The following is a 20,230-nucleotide window of genomic DNA, read 5'->3' on the forward strand; positions in this document are numbered from 1 at the left end:
ATTTATCATTCTCTATAGCAATAGATTTTCAAAGTGTTTTACTTCCCAGACAGGTAGGTTTTATAATGCTTGTTTTCTAAACATGATAGAAAATTCCAGAAAGTGTGAAAAATGCAACTCCTTTAGCCTTATTATTCTGCAGTAGTTGGTTTTATAGAGAGATAAAAAGTGACATTATGTCGTGGTTTAGCGGCAGCTCAGCCCCACACAGTCGCTCGCTCACTCCCCCACCGGTAGATGGGGGAGAGAATCAGAAGGGTAACGCTCGTGGGTTGGGATAAGAACAGTTTAATAATTAAAATTAAAAGAAACAACAGTAGAAATGCAATATAAAGGAGAACAACGAGAGGCGCAAAGCCCCGGGGGAGGGGGGAAGGGAGGGAAGAGGGGGAACGAACCGCCGAAACAAACCGCACGCGCCGCAGCCGCTCGCCGCCCACCGACCCGACACCGCGCCGCCCCCGCGCTGCCACTGCCCCCCCTCAATATATTGGTCATGGTGTCACATGGTATGGAATGAACCTGCCATTGGCCAGTCGGGGTCAGCCGCCCCCACCATGGCCCTGCCCCTCCCAGCCCCCCCTGCCACGCCACGTGGCAGAGCGCAGGAAGCTGGAAAGGTAGCCGACCCCCACAGTGAGGAGAATTAACCCCTTCTCAGCCAAAACCAGCACATTCTCCACCCCTTATTCCATACCATTTACACCATGCCCAGGTCCCATATGATGCAATACAACCGTACCAACCACCACCCCTCCCCTTCCCATCCTTTAACATAATACACAGACATCATTCCCTTAGTTCATGGACCTTCCCTGTAAAATGTCCATTAAAATGTCCATTGAGTTCACCCAGTCCATGACTCTGGGCTCCATCTGTTGTATCAGTCTTTCCGGGTGGGAGAGATGGTGTGTGGCGTTGGGTTGCTGCATACCGAGTCAGTCATCGTTCCATCACTGCTGCACGGCTTGTTTCATAGTTGATCTTCCATGGGTTGGGAGGCTCGTACTCTGATATCATTGATACAACACAGAGGTGACACACAGTATTATATAGCAGTTCACATTGTGCCATTCAGTTCATTGACTCTTTTCACCCAAAATCAAATCCCCTTGAGGCACACATCGTATTTCTCCATCCTCCCGCATCACCCACCAAGTGCACCCAGGTCCTCGAGCAAAAGCAATCCCACGAATGGGTTTGCCTTTGCTGGAGGCAGGAAGAACCCAGACTGTTTTGCCCAGCATACTTTTTGTGTGCACTACAGGGACTCTATCTCCTTCCACAGTATGTAGGATTTCTGACTGGGCAGGGCCAGCTCGGTTGGCAGATCCCCTCGTGTTGACTAACCACGTGGCTTTTGCTAAATGTGTATCCCAGTGCTTGAATGTTCCACCCCCCATTGCTCTCAGTGTAGTTTTTAACAGTCCATTGTACCGTTCAATTTTCCCAGAGGCTGGTGCGTGACAGAGGATGTGATACACCCACTCAATGCCGTGCTCTTTGGCCCAGGTGTCTATGAGGCTATTTCGGAAATGAGTCCCGTTGTCTGACTCAATTCTCTCTGGGGTGCCATGTCGCCACAGGACTTGTTTCTCAAGACCCAGGATAGTGTTCCGGGCAGTGGCGTGGGGGACAGGATATGTTTCCAGCCAGCCAGTCGTTGTTTCTACCATTGTAAGCACATGGCGCTTGCCTTGGCAGATCTGTGGGAGTGTGATATAGTCAATTTGCCAGGCCTCCCCATGGTTATATTTCAGCCATCGTCCCCCATACCACAGAGGCTTTACCTGCTTCGCTTGCTTGATTGCAGCGCATGTGTCACATTTGTGGATAACCTGTGCAATAATATCCATGGTCAAGTCCACTCCTCGATCACGAGCCCACCTGTATGTTGCATCTCTCCCTTGATGGCCTGAGGTGTCATGGGCCCACCGAGCTAGAAATAGTTCACCCTTATGCTGCCGGTCCAGATCCACCTCAGCCACTTCAATCTTGGCAGCCTGATCTACCTGCTGGTTGTTTCGATGTTCTTCAGTGGCCCGACTCTTGGGGACATGAGCATCCACATGCCATACCTTTACAACCAGTTTCTCTACCCGGGCAGCAATATCTTGCCACAATGTGGCAGCCCAGATGGGTTTGCCTCTGCGCTGCCAGTTGCTTTGCTTCCATTGCTGCAGCCAGCCCCACAAGGCATTTGCCACCATCCAGGAGTCAGTATAGAGATAGAGCACTGGCCACTTTTCCCATTCAGCGATGTCTAAGGCCAGCTGGATGGCCTTTACCTCTGCAAACTGGCTCGATTCACCTTCTCCTTCAGCAGTTTCTGCTACTTGTCGTGTAGGACTCCATACAGCAGCCTTCCGTCTCCGGTGCTTTCCCACAAGGCGACAGGACCCATCAGTGAACCGGGCATATTGCTTCTCATCTTCTGGCAGTTTGTTATACAGTGGGGCTTCTTCAGCACGTGTCACCTCCTCCTCTGGTGATAATCGAAAATCTTTGCCTTCTGGCCAGTCCATAATCAATTCCAAGATTCCTGGGCGACTGGGGTTTCCTACTCGAGCCCGCTGGGTGATCAGTGCAACCCATTTACTCCACGTAGCATCAGTTGCATGGTGCGTAGAGGGCATGTTTCCTTTGAACATCCAGCCCAGCACTGGCAGTCGGGGTGCCAGGAGCAACTGTGCTTCAGTACCAACCACTTCTGAAGCAGCTCGAACCCCTTCATATGCTGCCAATATCTCTTTTTCAGTTGGAGTATAGCGGGCTTCAGACCCTCTGTATCCCCGACTCCAAAACCCTAGGGGTCGACCCCGGGTCTCCCCTGGTGCTTTCTGCCAGAGGCTCCAGGTAGGGCCATTCTCCCCGGCTGCAGTGTAGAGCACATTTTTTACATCTTGTCCTGCCCGGACTGGCCCAAGAGCTACTGCGTGGACTATTTCTCGTTTAATCTGTTCAAAGGCTTGTCGTTGCTCAGGGCCCCATTTGAAATCATTCTTTTTCCGGGTCACTTGATAGAGAGGGCTCACGATCAGACTGTAATTTGGAATATGCATTCTCCAAAAACCCACAACGCCCAAGAAAGCTTGTGTTTCCTTTTTGCTAGTTGGTGGAGACATGGCTGCTATTTTGTTGATCACATCCATTGGAATCTGACGACGACCATCTTGCCATTTGATTCCTAAGAACTGGATTTCTCGTGCAGGTCCCTTCACCTTACTTTGTTTTATGGCAAAACCAGCTTTCAGAAGGATTTGGACTATTTTCTCACCTTTCTCAAAAACTTCTTCCGCTGTGTTGCCCCACACAATGATGTCATCAATGTATTGAAGGTGTTCTGGAGCTTCTCCCTGTTCCAGTACAGTCTAAATCAGTCCATGGCAAATGGTAGGGCTGTGTTTCCACCCCTGGGGCAGTCGATTCCAGGTGTACTGGACGCCCCTCCATGTGAAAGCAAACTGTGGCCTGCACTCTGCTGCCAGAGGGATTGAGAAGAATGCATTAGCAATATCAATTGTGGCATACCGCTTGGCCGCCTTTGACTCCAGTTCGTATTGAAGTTCTAGCATGTCTGGCACAGCAGCACTCAACGGTGGAGTGACTTCATTCAGGCCACGATAGTCTACTGTTAGTCTCCACTCTCCATTAGACTTCCGGACTGGCCATATGGGACTGTTAAAGGGTGAGTGGGTCTTACTGATGACTCCTTGGCTCCTCAGTTGGTGAATGAGTTTATGGATGGGGATCAGAGAGTCTCTGTTGGTGCGATATTGCCGCCGGTGCACTGTTGTGGTGGCGACTGGCACCTGTTGTTCTTTGACCTTCAGCAACCCCACCACAGAAGGGTCCTTTGAGAGACTGGGCAAGGTAGACAGCTGTTCAGTTTCCTCCGTCTCCAAGGCAGCTACACCAAAAGCCCACTTGTAACCTTTTGGGTCCTTGAAATACCCTCTCCTGAGGTCGTCTATGCCAAGGATGCACGGAGCCTCTGGGCCAGTCACAATGGGGTGCTTCTGCCACTCATTGCCAGTGAGGCTCACTTCGGCCTCCAATACAGTTAGCTCTTGGGATCCCCCTGTCACTCCAGCAATGCTGATGGGTTCTGCCCCTATATAGTTTGTTGGCATTAAGGTGCACTGTGCGCCGGTGTCCACTAAAGCTTTATACTCCTGTGGGTTGGACGTGCCAGGCCATCGGATCCACACAGTCCAGTAAGCCCGGTTATCCCTTTCCTCCACCTGGCTGGAGGCAGGGCCCCTCTAGTCCTGATCATGGCAGTCACAACTCACTTCCTGTAAATGTGAATCAGGAGTCCCTCTATTACACTTAGAAATAAAATCTGCGCTTCTACTCCTCTGTCTGGGGACTTGCTCGCTGGAAACTGGAGCAGCAGCTTTCCTGGAAGAGCCTCCCTGAGTGACTGTTCTTCCTTGCAGTTCATGTACTCGTGCCTGTAGGATCGAAGTAGGCTTGCCATCCCACCTCATCATGTCCTCTCTGTGGTCACGCAGGTAGAACCATAGGGTGGCCCGTGGTGTGTATCCCCTTCTTTGAGCCAAAGGACGCTTATTCCTAACAGCTGAGACACTGCTCTGTCGAGGTGGGGAGTAGGACAGATCTTCTTTGAGTTGCTGGACCTCTTGGGATAGTTTCTCCACAGCAGAGACAAGCGAGGAAGAGATATTTGTGTCGTAATCCCGGAGTCTATCTATCACCTCTGCCACCGTTGGTGTCTCGTCATCTTTCCAGTACATCACTGCCAATGAGTTTGCATGCGAAGATGGTGCGCTCCGTACAAACTTCCGCCACGTGGGTCGTGTGCACTCGGCTTCATCTGGATCTTTGGATGACCGTTGATTGTCTAGGTCACCATAAATCACCTCAAACACAGCTAATTCCCTTAGATACTGGATGCCTTTCTCCATAGTTGTCTATTTTCCTGGGCGATATGTAACATCTTCTTTAAAGGGATACCTTTCCTTCACTCCAGACAGGAGTCGCCTCCAGAGGCTGAGGGCTTGTGGTTTTTTTTCCCAATTGCTTTGTCAACGCCCCCTTCCCCAGAAAGGGATCCCAATTGTTTGGCTTCTTTTCCCTCTAGTTCCAGGCTACTGGCCCCATTATCCCAGCATCGGAGCAGCCAGGTGGCAATGTGCTCACCTGAACAACGGCTATAATCTTTTCGCATATCTCGCAACTCGCTTAAGGACAGGGATCGGGTGGTCTCTATTTCATTTATTACTTCTCCCTCCTCTCCCCGCGATGGCCCTGGTTCTTCATCATCCCGTTCTAAACGAGTTGATGTCCGCTTCCAATATTTTGTCTTGTGTATGGGGGCAACTGATACTGGTACGGGTTTATTTTCTGAGCTAGCTCCGGTACTTGTGGGGGTTTGAGTGGCTGCAGTGCCTGTTGTCAGGGCTGGATTGTCTACAGTGCCAGTCACTTTGCATTTCAATCCAGAGACATTCTCTTCCCCCTGGGGGCACTGAATACTGTTGAGCAGGGCTCGGTATGCATGGGCCAGACCCCAGCATGTTGCAGTTATCTGTGTCTCTCTGGAGTTCCCAGCGAAACAACATACTTTCTCCAAATATTCTACTAGTTTTTTAGGATTCTGCGCTTGTTCGGGGGTGAAACTCCAAAACACTGGGGGTGCCCACTACCCTAGGTATTTGCCCATGCTATCCCACATGCCCTGCCACTCGTAACTATCAAGCCTCGGGGCAGATTTCTGGGTGATATTCTTAAGTTGCTTAGTCAAAACCAAAACAACATGCCCAAAAACTAACAATAAGTGCACCTTAACCACCCAAGGATGTTCAAGATACAAAAACGTTGTTGTAACAAAGGCACAGACATCATAGAACAAAGTTGCAAAGGTACTATTCTGTATTTCCTCCATATAAAATCTCTCAGAGGAGGAGGTGTAATTGCTAATTGCCTCAACAAGGTGGTATCCGAAGTACAGTAACGGTTTCAGCAAAAACCCCAAATACCAGATAAAGCTGAAAACAAGTGTTTGTATAACAAATCTTGTAGGCAAAACATTACTAATCACAGCAGACTCAAACAACCAACACCGATTTTTAACACCAACTGCAAAAAGGACAACATGGTGCTGTGACCAGCAGCTGTTGTTATCTCCAACCCTTGAGCCCCACGTTGGGCGCCAAAAAGACTGTCGTGGTTTAGTGGCAGCTCAGCCCCACACAGCCGCTCGCTCACTCCCCACCGGTAGATGGGGGAGAGAATCAGAAGGGTAACGCTCGTGGGTTGGGATAAGAACAGTTTAATAATTAAAATTAAAAGAAACAACAGTAGAAATGCAATGTAAAGGAGAACAACGAGAGGCGCAAAGCCCCGGGGGAGGGGGGAAGGGAGGGGAGAGGGGGAACGAACCGCCGAAACAAACCGCACGCGCCGCAGCCGCTCGCCGCCCACCGACCCGACGCCGCGCCGCCCGCGCGCTGCCACTGCCCCCCCTCAATATACTGGTCATGGTGTCACATGGTATGGAATGAACCTGCCATTGGCCAGTCAGGGTCAGCCGCCCCCACCATGGCCCTGCCCCTCCCAGCCCCCCCTGCCACGCCACGCGGCAGAGCGCGGGAAGCTGGAAAGGTAGCTGACCCCCACAGTGAGGAGAATTAACCCCTTCTCAGCCAAAACCAGCACACATTAGTTGCACAACTGAATTCCAAACTGATATTTTTTCCTCTGGTTTGATTTTCAAATATCTGAAGTTCCAGAACAGACTGGGGCCCAGACAATTTTGTTGTTTTTAGAACACTTACTCCTAACTTTCCAGAATAAATGGATACTCCTTGCATCACCTTTATTATATGTTTGCTTGCAGTGATTTTTGGGTTTTGTATTAAGACACAAGTGTTGTATAATACATGTATTTTCAGATCTACAAAACTAGATCTTTTAAACAAGAAAAACACACTTGCCAGCACAATGCTCTCCATCTGTGGTGAAATGCTTAAGGACTCATTTTCAAATTAACTCTTTCCTTTAATTAGCAGACTTTGTTTAAGAAGGTGGACTCTGGAGTAAGCCTTTACTAGTTTACTCAGAGCTGCTTCCAACAGCAAATCAAGCTATATAAATGATGACTTTGCCTGTACTTGCATTGCACATTTATGCCAGTAAAATGGTCAACGTGTTAAAAAACTATCACATCTGAGGCAGTTATATTGCAGCAGAAATTAATTGCTACAAAGCCTCAAAATTATTTTCCTGTTATATTCCCACATTTTATTGACACCATTGTTAAAGTAATTATAATTAAAGAACCCTGAAAACTCTTAACTACAAATTTTAATACAAGTGAGATTGCTCTTTTTGTTACAATTTTGAAAAATATAAACATGTTTGTGACTAGTAATTTATGCCTGAGTACATACACCATTTTTAAGGAGTTTCATAAGTGAAATTTAAGAAACTGATCTTGATGGGAGGGACCTCGACTGTCTAGAGAAATGTGCTGACAAGAATCTCAAAGTTCAAGAAGAAATGGTGCAAAATCCTACACCTGGCAAGGAACAACCCCATGCACCACTATGTGCTGGGGGCCACCCAGCCGGAAAGGAGCTTGGCAGAAAAGGACCTAGGGATCTTGGTGAACACCAAATTTATCATGAGCCAGCAACACGCCCTTGCAGCAGAGAAGGCTACTGGTATCATGGGCTGCATTAGGCAATGTATTGCCAGCAGGTTGAGGGAGGTGATCCTTCCCCTCTACTCAGCACTGGTGAGGCCACAGTTGGAGTGCTGTGTCCACTTCTGGGCTCCCCGGTATAAGAGTGATATGGGCATACTGGAGAAGGCCCTACAGAGGACCATGAAGATGATGGACTGGAGCATCTCACATATGAGGAAAGGCTGAGAGAGCTGGGACTGCTCAGCCTGGAGAAGACAAGGCTCAGGGAGGATCCTATTAATGCCTATAAATACCTGGAGGGAGAGTGCAAAGACTGAGCCAGGCTCTTTTCAGGGGTGCCCAGTTACAGGGACATGGGGCAATGGGGACAAACTAAAATACAGGAGATTCCCTCTGAACATCAGAAAACAAGAATTATTTTTTTTTTAACTGTGAGGATAATGAAGCACTGGCACAGCTTGCTCAGAGAGGCTGTGGAATTTCCCTCCTTGCAGATATTCAGAAGCTGTCTGGACATGGCCCTAGGCAACCAGCTCTAGGTGGCCCTGCTTGAGCAGGGGTGTTGGACCAGATGATATGTGGAGATCCCTTCCAACCTCAACTATTCTGCAATACCATGTAAAGTACTCACATAGGTAAGACAAAAACAATGTAATGCAGGCCTGGAAAATATCAGATGTAACAATTGTGCAACTGGCTTTACCTTGCAAGGAATCAAAGGGTTGTGAGAATTTGTAAATGACTTCCCATTTCCCTATTGCTTCCATTGCACAGCTGTAGTGACAGACATTCAGTATTTTGGAATGTCCACACCAGTAAATTACTATATACTGGATTTACAAGACATACAATAACAAAATTGTTTTACGATGATGATTTGTGAATGACAACATGCTTGACAGCAGGGGAAATGATCAGCCAGTGGGAGTTGCTCTTTCTAGAGTATCGCCTCCAACACCACACACACACAAAAAATCTTTTGCCAATTTGGTAGCTGCTGAGAAGTCTATCACAGGTGTTGTATTAAAATGCATTTGTGGACCTTATTTTACTAAACTTCTAATTTGAGTTTTTACAAACCTTTACAAGTTTGTTAGAAGAGGAATATCTTAATGTAGTACTCCGACTCTTGGGAAAACTACTTTTTTCCAGAAGCAGTGGCTGTTACTCTCTCTGCCAAAAATTCTAACTCTGTGCAAAAGACAGGTGTACAAGGTTCAAATACCATGGTCAGGAAAGTTGAAGAAGACCAGTAAAAGCACTTCTACTTCACCCTTTGGAAGTTCAGCTTCTACCAGAAAAGGCTGAAGAGAAAACCCAGCTCTGCTTTTCAAAGCATTATCTGTGACAAGGGGGGCCTCAGGACAAAAAGAAGGGTTTAACTGAGACTAAACAATTCTTATCCTCCTAAAAAGCTACTAACAAAAAACAGTGTCATAACAGTTTTGCGATTAGTCTGTTATAGGCCTGAATAGTTAGTATCAGTACAGAAAAGAAACAATTCTTCATAGTCCTAGTGTCTATGGAGCATGTCACAAGCCCAAAAGCTAGTTATCTCTTGGCTCTTCCAGCTGCAGAGACTTTAGCAAATAGCCCATTTAGCCCTATTTCCACAGCCAATACCATTCTGCCATGCCATCTTTCTCGCAGTAACTTTCAGCTTGTGGCCAATTTCAACCAAGTATGGCAGACCAAAGATCTCAAGGATTTGAAGTTCCTTCAATTTTTGTGAGAAATGAGAGGATGAAAGAGCCACATGAATGAGAGAAAAGCCAAGCTATTTGCTCCAGAAGTCATCTGTTCTAGGACCTAGCAAAAACTGATAGCAAAAATAAACATGTGCTTAGCTTAGAACCACCCACTGCATATGCCAGCTTTTGCCCCATGAATAACAGTCTGAGGTTACTGGACATGGGTAGATGAAAAGTTTGAAGGAAAAATATTAATCTTCATTCATTCTTTTTTGACACTGTAGCTACCCTATCAAATTTGTGTTCATCTCAGAATTTCACATTTGAAAATTAACAGAGCACAAACATTCTAGAAATACCAAGTCTTATACAGGTATGCACCAGATTTTCATGAAGGATGAGTTCCAGTTCATGTCAGAACACCTTTGTGTGTTAGCATAGGAATACCTGACCTGGATCATAAGCTGGTCACCGAACCAAGGTACACCCAAGGTACTGAACCAAGGCACAACCCAAGGTGGAAGACAAGGATTTTAGCCCAGAGAAGGAAAGAGTTTATCTTTGAAATTTTTCTTGGCTTTTACAAACATAGTAATTTTGATAATACTCCCATAATGCTGAAGTCATTAACACCTGCTTCAGTTGTCAGTTCCTGTGGACAATTACAGTTATACGATGCTGTCTGGAAGGTCCCATCTAGCTTTTGATCTATGATTGAGATGGCATGTAGACAAACAAAATGTAGAGAGCATGCCAAGCAATTTAAAAAACTGGAAAAATATGTTAAAGGCCACTTAGCTTAATTTCAGTAAAGGAGCTTTCTGTTGGTGTAACACAGATCTTGCCTACTTTTGTGTAACAGCTTTCCACTAAGGTAGACTGTTTTTTGCATGATGCCTGCTTATACACCAAATGAAAATCACCTTTAAACCATCTTTTGCAACTGGCTTAGCATGAATGTTTCTTTTAATTTGGTGGAAGGCTCATAAAGGGGACAAATACTCCCAGTTGCTTGTCATCTCTGCCATATGTAATGAGCAAAACCAAGATTTAACCTTAACCTTCCTCCTCTCCCTTTTTACAGATATTTAAAACCAGGATATTATTCCAGACTTCTTTCTCTTAAGGGTTTGTTTGTTTTTTCTTTTCCAGTTTGGAAGCCAGTGAAGATCTTGTGGAAACCTTGTTATATGGGGAGCCTGACAGCAGCAAAGAGTTCACATCTGAGGGGTGATTGCCACCTGCTCCATCTCCCCAGGAAGTAATCCTAACTCTAAACTTAAACAGCCATCTAACTGCCTCCATTCATGAAAGAAAGGAATACCAATGTTACGGACTGTCAAACATGAATACAAAACAAAGACCCACCTACATCAGTGTTTACACTAACTTTTCTGAAAGTCTGATTAAAAAAATAAGAATTTTAGAAATTAGAGACATGTGCATAATTAGCATCAATTCATTATATCAGATAATATATCATTCTAGCTAAAAGACAACCTATCTGATAAAGAAAAAAGGCATCTAATAAGAATTCAGTTTTATGAAAATAAGCTTCCCTGAAATTCAGCTTCTGCTATGTAGAGTTAAAGTATCCTAAAAAACTCAACATTCCTAAAAGTGGATTTTGGGGGGTGGGTGGGAAGTGGAAGGGGAGGAAAACAAGCACACACCGCTGTCATTTCTTCCATGCTACTATACTTGTATGAAAAGAAGCCAGAATAGTTTTAGGCTGAACTTTGTAAACTACCCATTTGTAACTCAAACTGCTTCTTTTTTGGCTGAAGGTATAGGACATCGCAGTGCTACAGACTACATTAATAGGTAGCGTAAATATTGAAGTTGGAAAATAGTACTTTGCCCCAAAAGAAGCTTACAGGGTGGGTTGGATTTTAAGATTAGTTCAAACTCTTTGCTTTACTCTTTATAGATTTATAGTAACAAGTTATAGTTAAACTGTTTTATTGCACAGAAGATAAAATAAAATTACATATAGAACATAAAGCCATGCAAAAACTAATGTGTTTTACAAAGTACTTAAAGCGTCAACTATAAATTAAACCATAAATCAGTCAAAACTGCAACATCCAGGAAGAAACAATTACAGATGTAAGTGTTCACTCTTCAGTCAAAAAACAATTACTGCCATATGCTTGAAGTTCAGCAGATTTTTTTGTTTGTTTTTAAAGTGCAACACCAATATAACTAGTTAACGTGTTGCATGCTTATAGAAACTGAATTTTCAATGTTAAAAGTCACATTCCACGTGCAGCAGAAGCGTTTATAAAATAATTTATATCAGAATTCTGGGAAGATTTCATTCAATTTGCTCTTTACTCACTTTACATTATAATGAACATTCACATAGCAGGTACACAACCTCTTTCAAAGTGCTCACAAGCATTTTTTTTAATAGCAATTATGGAAAGTCTATTGTTACAACATCATAAACTTTTAAAATAATTAGCTTTATTTTCTAGACAGCAAATTAATGGAGCTTCTTACAGAAAAATTTTAATTATGACATTCTAAGCAAGCTGACTGAAGTAGACTTGATGAATTCTCAGAAATGTTTTTTTTTCATACATCTCTGACATAGGGATTCACCCTGTCCCCCCCCACATCTATATCTTGACAAAGAGATAGTTTAACTTATTAACTGTGGTCCTTCAAGATTCACTATTCATGTACATTCCAGTTAAGAGACAGAGGGATCCTGCGCAGATGCATTTCTGGCCTGTGTTGTTCATCGACAACCATACCTGTGCCCCAGTGTTCAACTAATATTACTACAGGGAAGGAAGACTACACAGTGTCCTACAACCTCACAAACCTAATCCAGGAATTTAAAAATTAACAAGGAGAAAAACATGCTATCACGCAGGTGTGCAAAATAGATAACTTAAGAACTTGGTTTGTTGCAAGCTAGGCAACCATCTCATATTGTTCTTGTTCATTTATTCCAGCAGTTCCAACGCATCTGATTGTAAACTACTGCAAGGATCCTAATTACGGACAGCAAGCTACCTCTCACCAAACAGATTTTGATGCTTCTACAACAGCAAATACTGCACAATGTTACCTACTGAAGTTCCCTACACATTTCTGCTCTGTGCACATCACTTAAAGAAATTACAACTGATGAATACGCCTGCTGGAGTGGATGATGGTTGCTTCTAAATGCCTAGATATGTTGACACCTAATTCAACATAGCTAGTAAAGGCTAGGAAAATTTTGGATCAAAACACATTGACCCTCTACCACTTACACATTGCACGCAAGTGGCCTACTTTAATTCTTCTATAGGTACAGAAGCTCTCCTGCTTTCTACTTTTTTAGGATCTGTGGGTTCAGGTGAAACAGTTTTTGGGTCAGTAGGAAAAGATGACATTGCAAGTAGCCCAAACAGAAATATTACCAATCCTTTTATAATCATGCTGAATCTAGGAGATTTGAGTTTTCATAAGCTTTATGCATTTCAATAAAATGCAGTATTGTGGGAGGGAAGCAAGAGAAAAGCCCATGTATCCTAAACCGGAAAGTGGTTAACCAAGATGGAGATTATATACAGACTATTAAGAAACTTTGTCAATACAGACCAGTTATAGATTATCTAGTGCATCTAATCAGCATTTGAAAATCATTAGCAAGACACAAAAACCATACAGTAATTACTTCTTTTTGCAAATATATAGATCTAGTAGCGTTCTGTAGTCTATCAGAAATATTTTTGTCTTCTCTTGCAAATGATCTCTGCAAATTTAGCCCTTTACCTGAAATATATGATAGTGCCACGGTGAAATACCAAGTGCCACTAATACAGGGTTTACCAATATCACAGCTATTAGCTTTGTGAAATTTAGTGCTATCTGACAAATATCAGACAGTTCTTCAGGATCTGAAGAGAAATGGTAATATAAAGAAGGGAAACTCATTTGAGTTATATGGGGGGCATTCAATAGTAATTCCTAAACTTTAATCAAAACAGCTATAATTTATAGGTTCCTATAAAGGAGATATTTGTTTCTCAAAGAGTAGAGTACACCCCTATCACCACATGATGAGAAATAGTGCTAACGAGAAGTACTTTTTTCCCTCTCAGGAAAACTGTTGGGGTTTTTTTTTTGACTGACCAAAAAGACAGTATTATTTCTAAGCTAGAAACCTGAAACAATGGAACTTCTTAAATCATTGCAACAGATTTTAAAAAGATATTTTAAGTCACATATTGGTAGGTTCAGAGTTCAGTTCTTTTCGATTTAATAACATACAATCAGATGACATTTAAATGTATGTTGCAAGACAACGATTAGTCTAAATCATTTAAAATACTGTCAAGTCATACTAAACAAGTAGTCTTGTAAATATTAGGACTACTCTATATTCATTTTAGCTAAACATTTTGTTACAACAATTTATAAAAATATCCATTTAGAGGAACATATCTGTAAAGGTCTCACATTCACAATAAGACTTCTCCTGTTTTACAGCCCAAGTGTACTGTATTTCTCACATATGGACCCTGTCCCATTAATCTGATGAAGGTAGATCTCCTACCATCAATCTATTTAACCACTTCAAATTGGCCACAGTGCACAATCTAAAATTTGACTGCAACCATGAACTTATCACGTAACCAATCTGAGTCATCAAAACATACCAGTTTTTTCCGATGTTCTGAGAAACACCATGTCAGATGGGATTCGTTGATTCTGAGGAGAGGGAAAAAAAGGTATTTTTTTGTAAGTAGGGAAAAAAGTTAATTCCAATCAAATGTCCAGTAAGATCTATCACCAAAAGGTCACACTTGGATTGAAACTCAATTAAAATAGGATTTCTCACAGTACTTTACATTCAGCATTTACAATTCAGAAATCAATATTTTCGAAAAATTATACAATAAGCAAACAACAGCTAATCCTTTCAGATACTCTTTAAAAGTGAATCATAAATACCTGAAGAACTACAACAGATTTACATTTTCTTGACAGAAAACAGTAGTTCAAGAATATAAATATCTAATTGAAATATTTTTTAAAAATAATTTCTCTGAGCAAAATTCTGACAATCAGCATAATAGAACAGTGACATTTAAAACATCTGTCTTGGCACTCAAGTTGCAAACATTACGTACACCAAGTATTCTCCTCTCTCCCAACACACGCAAACACACACAGAGGAAACAGCAAGTCAGGGAACAGCATTTTCCTATTTCACATATCTATAAACATGTCCTTTACAAAGACAAAAATGAATAGAATTTCTTCCTCAGTATCTAAGGCATAGGCCCATATGCTCATTCAGATGCATCTGCACACCTATTCTGCCATTTCCCTTTCAAGACAGAACTGTGTGTCAAATAATGTTTTCAATTTTTTTGTTGACCAGAGAAAGGCCAATCTAAGCTTTTGCAGATTAAACAAAATGAACAATACTGCCCTCCCACACACATGCCATCTGCTACATGCCTACCCAAATCCTTAGTTCTCCCACCACTTGTTCACAAGGCATCTACCAGCAGGAGTTACACATTGCCAACACAGAGTTTAAGAATGAAAAACTGGGGGAAGTAAAAATAGCCAATATGTCAAAACCTGAAAGAGATACAGGACTGGAAAGGAAAAGAGAGACAGACTAAGGTGACAGGGACCAGAGTGAAGGGTAGACAGAGCCATGAGAAAAGATACTGTACTGAATTGCAGTTTCTTTGATCACTTCTGTCCAGTATGCTACATGTTGTACTGTTTGATACTGAAAGCTAAACAACAAGATTCATTTGCATTTCATTTACAGACTACCTTTAACCAATTAAGAAATCTCATTGGATTATTAGCAATGGCTTTACTAGCTTCAGGCTAAAAATTTCTTAATATTTATTTCAGATTACTTCTTACAAAGATATAATGCACAAATATTTTTCACGTAGAAAGTACCTCCCCATTTGAGAATAAGTTAAAGGTTTTCCTGTTCTACTTGGTTGATATTGCCTTGAAAGCCACTGCGTACCTAAGGCTCATCTTTTATTTTTTTAAGAGCTCAATTGCCTGTTTGAGTGGAAAAGAAAATAAATGTAGCTGACAAAGCCCACCACATGGCATACATGAACCTCATCAATTTCAGCCTTAAAAACATGACTGAATTCACTCAACATAAAAAGTTAAGATGCATGTTTAGTATATAAGCATTTCAACACTACACAATCATTCCCTATTTCACACTTCAATTATAATCAAACCACAAAATTAATACAGCAATAATAATTCAATTGTGGCCCTATTTTGTGCATAAATGTCCTGGTTTCAGCTGGGATAGAGTTAAATTTCTTTGTAGTAGCTAGTATAAGGCTATGTTTTGGATTTGTGCTGGAAACAGTGGTGATAATGTGGCGATGTTTTAGTTGTTGCTAAGTAGCGCTTACACCGGCCAAAGACTTTTTCAGCTCCCCGTGCTCTGCCAGGTGCACAAGAAACTAGGAGGGGACACAGCTGGGACAGCTGACCCCAACTGACCAAAGGGATATTCCATACCATATGACGTCATGCTCAGTATATAAAGCTGGGGGAAGAAGGGGGGGACATTTGGAGTGACGGCGTTTGCCTTCCCAAGTAACCATTACATGTGATGGAGCCCTGCTTTCCTGGAGACGGCTGAACACCTGCCTGCCCATGGGATGTAGTGAGTGAATGCCTTGTTTTGCTTTGCTTCCACGCACAGCTTTTGCTTTAGCTATTAAACTATCTTTATCTCAACCCATTAGTTTCTTCACTTTTACTCTTCACACCAGTGAAGCAGCTCAGTGAGTGAGCAGCTCCATGGTGCTTGGTTGCTGACTGGAGCTAAAACCACGACAATAAACTAACAGTTACAGAAAGCTGGTTAGTTACTTTATACAGAAGAAAAAGCAACAAAGAAGGGGTGAAGCTAACCTGAAAACTTCAATTAAGCAATAGAACATCTCACGTACTGAACACAGGATACAGAATCCAGCCTGTAAATTTTATAAGGTAATCCTAGTCACAATACTTTTATCAAAGTGGAAGACATTAATCCTATGGGTTATTACAAAGATTAGCTATCAAAGAAAAATATAACAGGTTCAAAATTATCTTTACATGAAATTCAAGTGCAGCTCTGAACATACTTATCCCAGAAGGAATCTAGCCAATAGCCCAGACCACAGAAGACACCTCCAGAAACGTCCTAGAAGAACCAACACAAACATGGAGGGTATTTTTGTTCATTTGAGTCAAGCCAGTCCTCCATCCCAACATTTAAGGGCAGAACACTGCTATGAACAGAAAGAAACCCCGCCTTCTCAAACTGATTTGATTTGAAACCAGAAATGCAGTTTCTCATTTTTAATGCTCCACCTTTTACTTTTTTTGAAGGCAGCACTTCTTCATCACTACATGTCAGAAAAAAAATCTTACATGTACACTCACACTCCCCTCCAATAAAATTACTCAAAACACATCCAACAAGATAATTAAACACTGCTTTGCATGACACTTAGTGTGTGGGACCTTCAGAATACAATCCCTGACTATCCTTAAATATCAGTTCAGAGAGTGAAAAAATTCACTCTCACGTGTGTACGTAAATATGTATTTACGCCAGACAACACCACTGGAGAGGATGATGGTTTTTCTCATATATAATGCTGTATGCTAACATTTGCCTTAGTTCTTGGGAGGCCACACTCATATAGCAATATTATTTCTGACCACAAAACATCCTGGATGCTGTAGGCAATGTTTTCCATTACTCTAAAGAAACCTTCCCAAGATCAGCATGGAGCCACAACAGTGCCGTCTGGAATGGTGTGATCTGAATAGGTCTGTCAGAGTCAACTGCCAGATTCTGTGTTATATGGGCTCAGCTTTCAAAATAAGATGATGTAGACTCTCTAAATCTCTGGGAGGGAGATACCTCTTGCCACTCCCTGTAACGTACTCTCAGGGACTCCAGTTCAGAAGTGGGACTGGAAGCAACTGTAACTGTATTCTCCATTGATGGGAAGTTCAGTATAGAGGGGCCATGAAGGGCTACAGAGATAGTACCATCTCAAGCAAACAAGATGCTTCGAAAACAAGCAAGTTTGGAAACACCAGAAAATTCTGGTTTACCTAAAAATCCTATGTGGTTAGCAAAAAAACCTCCTCATACCTTACAATTATGCATTTTCATGCACCGATACTTCCTGATATGCAGCAATTATTTGTAAAAGCAGAGTTAAAATTTCACGTGCTCATCTGTATGTCAACAGTATTCACCCTGAACAGGCTGCTCACCTGCAACTGCAGCTAGTACAGCATTTTTTGGAATCTTGCCTTATGACAGAAAATAATTAAACATGTAGTGACACTTATTATCCATCATAAGCCCAGATTCAGCCAGGAATACCTCATACTCACATTTGGAAAAAACTGCAGTAAAAAAAATATCTTTAACATATATTATGCACCTATTGGAGGAAAGAAAAAAAAAAAGAGGAAAGCGAAAATGCAACTTCAAAATTAAATAAATCTTTCCTTAAATGACAATAACAATTAAACAGATATCCAGTCTTCATATAGATTAACTATACATTTTTGCAGCTTCCCTGACAGCTCTGACATAAATCCATTACACAAGTTTCAGGTTACTGGCTTCATGTCTACTAACTTCCAGTTACTTGTAAACAAGCTACAACACTTGATCAACACCCAAAAATTTTGCAAAAATAACAGTCAAATGATCTAATACTGAATTAAATAGAAGTTCTAGAAATCCAAATGAGGTACCAGGTTTTTACAAATTATTACCAACTTCCATGGAGAATGCATGTTTCAAATTTAGTGAATGAAACATTCACCTGGTACTTGCTACCCAAGATTCAAGTCTTCATGCCTGACAAAACTGGACAGAATCTCAAGTTGGAAGGGACCCATAAGGATTATTGAGTCCATGTCCCTTCTCTTCACAGGGCTACCAAGAACTAAACTGTTTGAACTAAGAACATCATCCAGACACTTGTGAACAGTGACAGGCTTGGTGCCATGACCACCCCCCTGGGGAGCCTGTTCCAGCGACCGACCACTCTCCCAGTGAAGAGCCTTTTCCTAATGTGTAACCTGAACTTCCCCTAATGCAGTTTCATGCCATTTGCCTATGTCCTATCACTGGGCACCAGAGAGAGATCAGCACCTCCCCCTCCGCTGCCCCCTTAAGGAAGGTGTAGGCTACCATCATATTAGTCATGTGATCATTTTCACATTTTAATAGAAAAAAATTGCATCTTTATTTCATGTCTTCTAAAGGTGTTCTCTCTGTTTATTTTTCTTTCCTCTAAAACAATCTGAGTTTTTATGCATTAACATACCTGAATGTATCCTTCCATGTAGGAAAGGCTAGAGACTGTCTTGTCTTCACTTTCTCCCTCAGGGGAGCGGGGACGGGGGACCAAAACTGGTGTGGTTTTGGTTTAAGATTGACATTATCGTTTTTCAATATAATTATATATTATATGATATAAAATAAATAAAACATTACCATTTTTCATCAAGTTTTCCATATTTTGGAAGTGGGCAGAAAGGTACCACATGCATACTAGGTACCAAAAAACATTGTCACTATTACTGCTGACACTGGAGAGCAAGGACATACCTAGTCACTACAAAAGAGCGACTACACAGAAACAGATGGCAAGTATGCTACAAAAATCTTTAACACCTCATTATGGAGAAAATTAAGTTCTGTTGTACATTGTCACAGACAAACAGCAGCATTTTGTTAATCATGTTAGCCCTCTCATGTCATATTTATCAAAGTGGAACAAGTTAAAATGCCAACACATAGAACTTCAAGAATTCAGAAACCCATGAAGAAACTATGTAATCTCAATTACCATGGAGATGAAGCCAGAAACGCTTATTGATATATACTGAAATTTGAATATATAAGTCATGAAAATTACTTCATACATTGTTTTCCTTAAGTTTGGGCAGAATTAGAGCTCCAGAAAAGGAGCTCAGTGTTTGTCTATGCTGCAGACTTACAGATTCATTCTTAGAGATCTAGCTACAGCAAGACAATGGTCAACACCAGGTAAGAACTTCCCCAGCTTCTGGATTCCCATGGCTAACTCCATGCCATCCAGGAATACTAACCAGATTGGAAAACCAAGAAAATGCACAAACGTACACTTCCCTGCAACACAGGTTACAATACTCACTTGAAAAAACACCAATTTTAATAGCTTTCAAATTACTTCATTTTTCTCATGTTATTATCATTAAATTGTTATTTACATAAGCTTCTCCAGCTCCCTAGTCAGTCTTCCAATTCCCCTAGAACTGCCCATAGTTACAGACCCTCAAAATTTCGCATTTACTGTCCTTTCTTCTCCATTCATGTAATGAACCATGTACTTGATTAAAATATTCCTGCATGCTTCTGAGTTATAAATGGAAGAGGCATTTCCCACTTGTCGTCTTGCATCTGCATGCTGTGCAATACTGCATACTAGCATTAACTACAATCCTTACAAATACTGGATTAATTTCACTTTACACCTGAGATTAAGAAAAAACGATTGTGTCCCTTTACAGCTCCAAAAGCTCTCAATGCTTTAAGACAAAGCATTACTGTTCCACATGTTTTAAAACACTATTATGTGTTGTTATTATTTAATGTTATTAAGTAAATGTGTTAGCTGTGTTATTAAGTTTTATGTCCTTTTTACATCTCCAAAATGTATTCCACAATGTCAATAAGCTACAGTGTCTAAATAACAATATCTGAACTCACCAACTCATCCCTTCAATTGTCTCATTTCAGAAGACTATGCACACCTGTGCTCCCACTGGAAACTAAAAACCTATC

General features: G+C 41.9%; 1 protein-coding gene across 3 annotated transcripts in view; it reads right to left on the minus strand.

Moving 5' to 3' along the window:
• The window catches only part of ATP9B (ATPase phospholipid transporting 9B (putative)), a 176,513-nt gene that overhangs the window by 110,893 nt on the left and 45,390 nt on the right, over positions 1-20,230 (minus strand). For all 3 annotated transcript variants that reach the window (XM_075083873.1, XM_075083875.1, XM_075083874.1), the window contains one exon: positions 14,028-14,079. In XM_075083873.1, the coding sequence (XP_074939974.1) occupies positions 14,028-14,079 (52 nt within the window). The remainder of the gene's footprint in view (positions 1-14,027; positions 14,080-20,230) is intronic.

The sequence above is a fragment of the Phalacrocorax aristotelis genome, chromosome 2 (assembly GCF_949628215.1).
Source record: "Phalacrocorax aristotelis chromosome 2, bGulAri2.1, whole genome shotgun sequence".
In the NCBI taxonomy this organism is placed as follows: domain Eukaryota; kingdom Metazoa; phylum Chordata; class Aves; order Suliformes; family Phalacrocoracidae; genus Phalacrocorax; species Phalacrocorax aristotelis.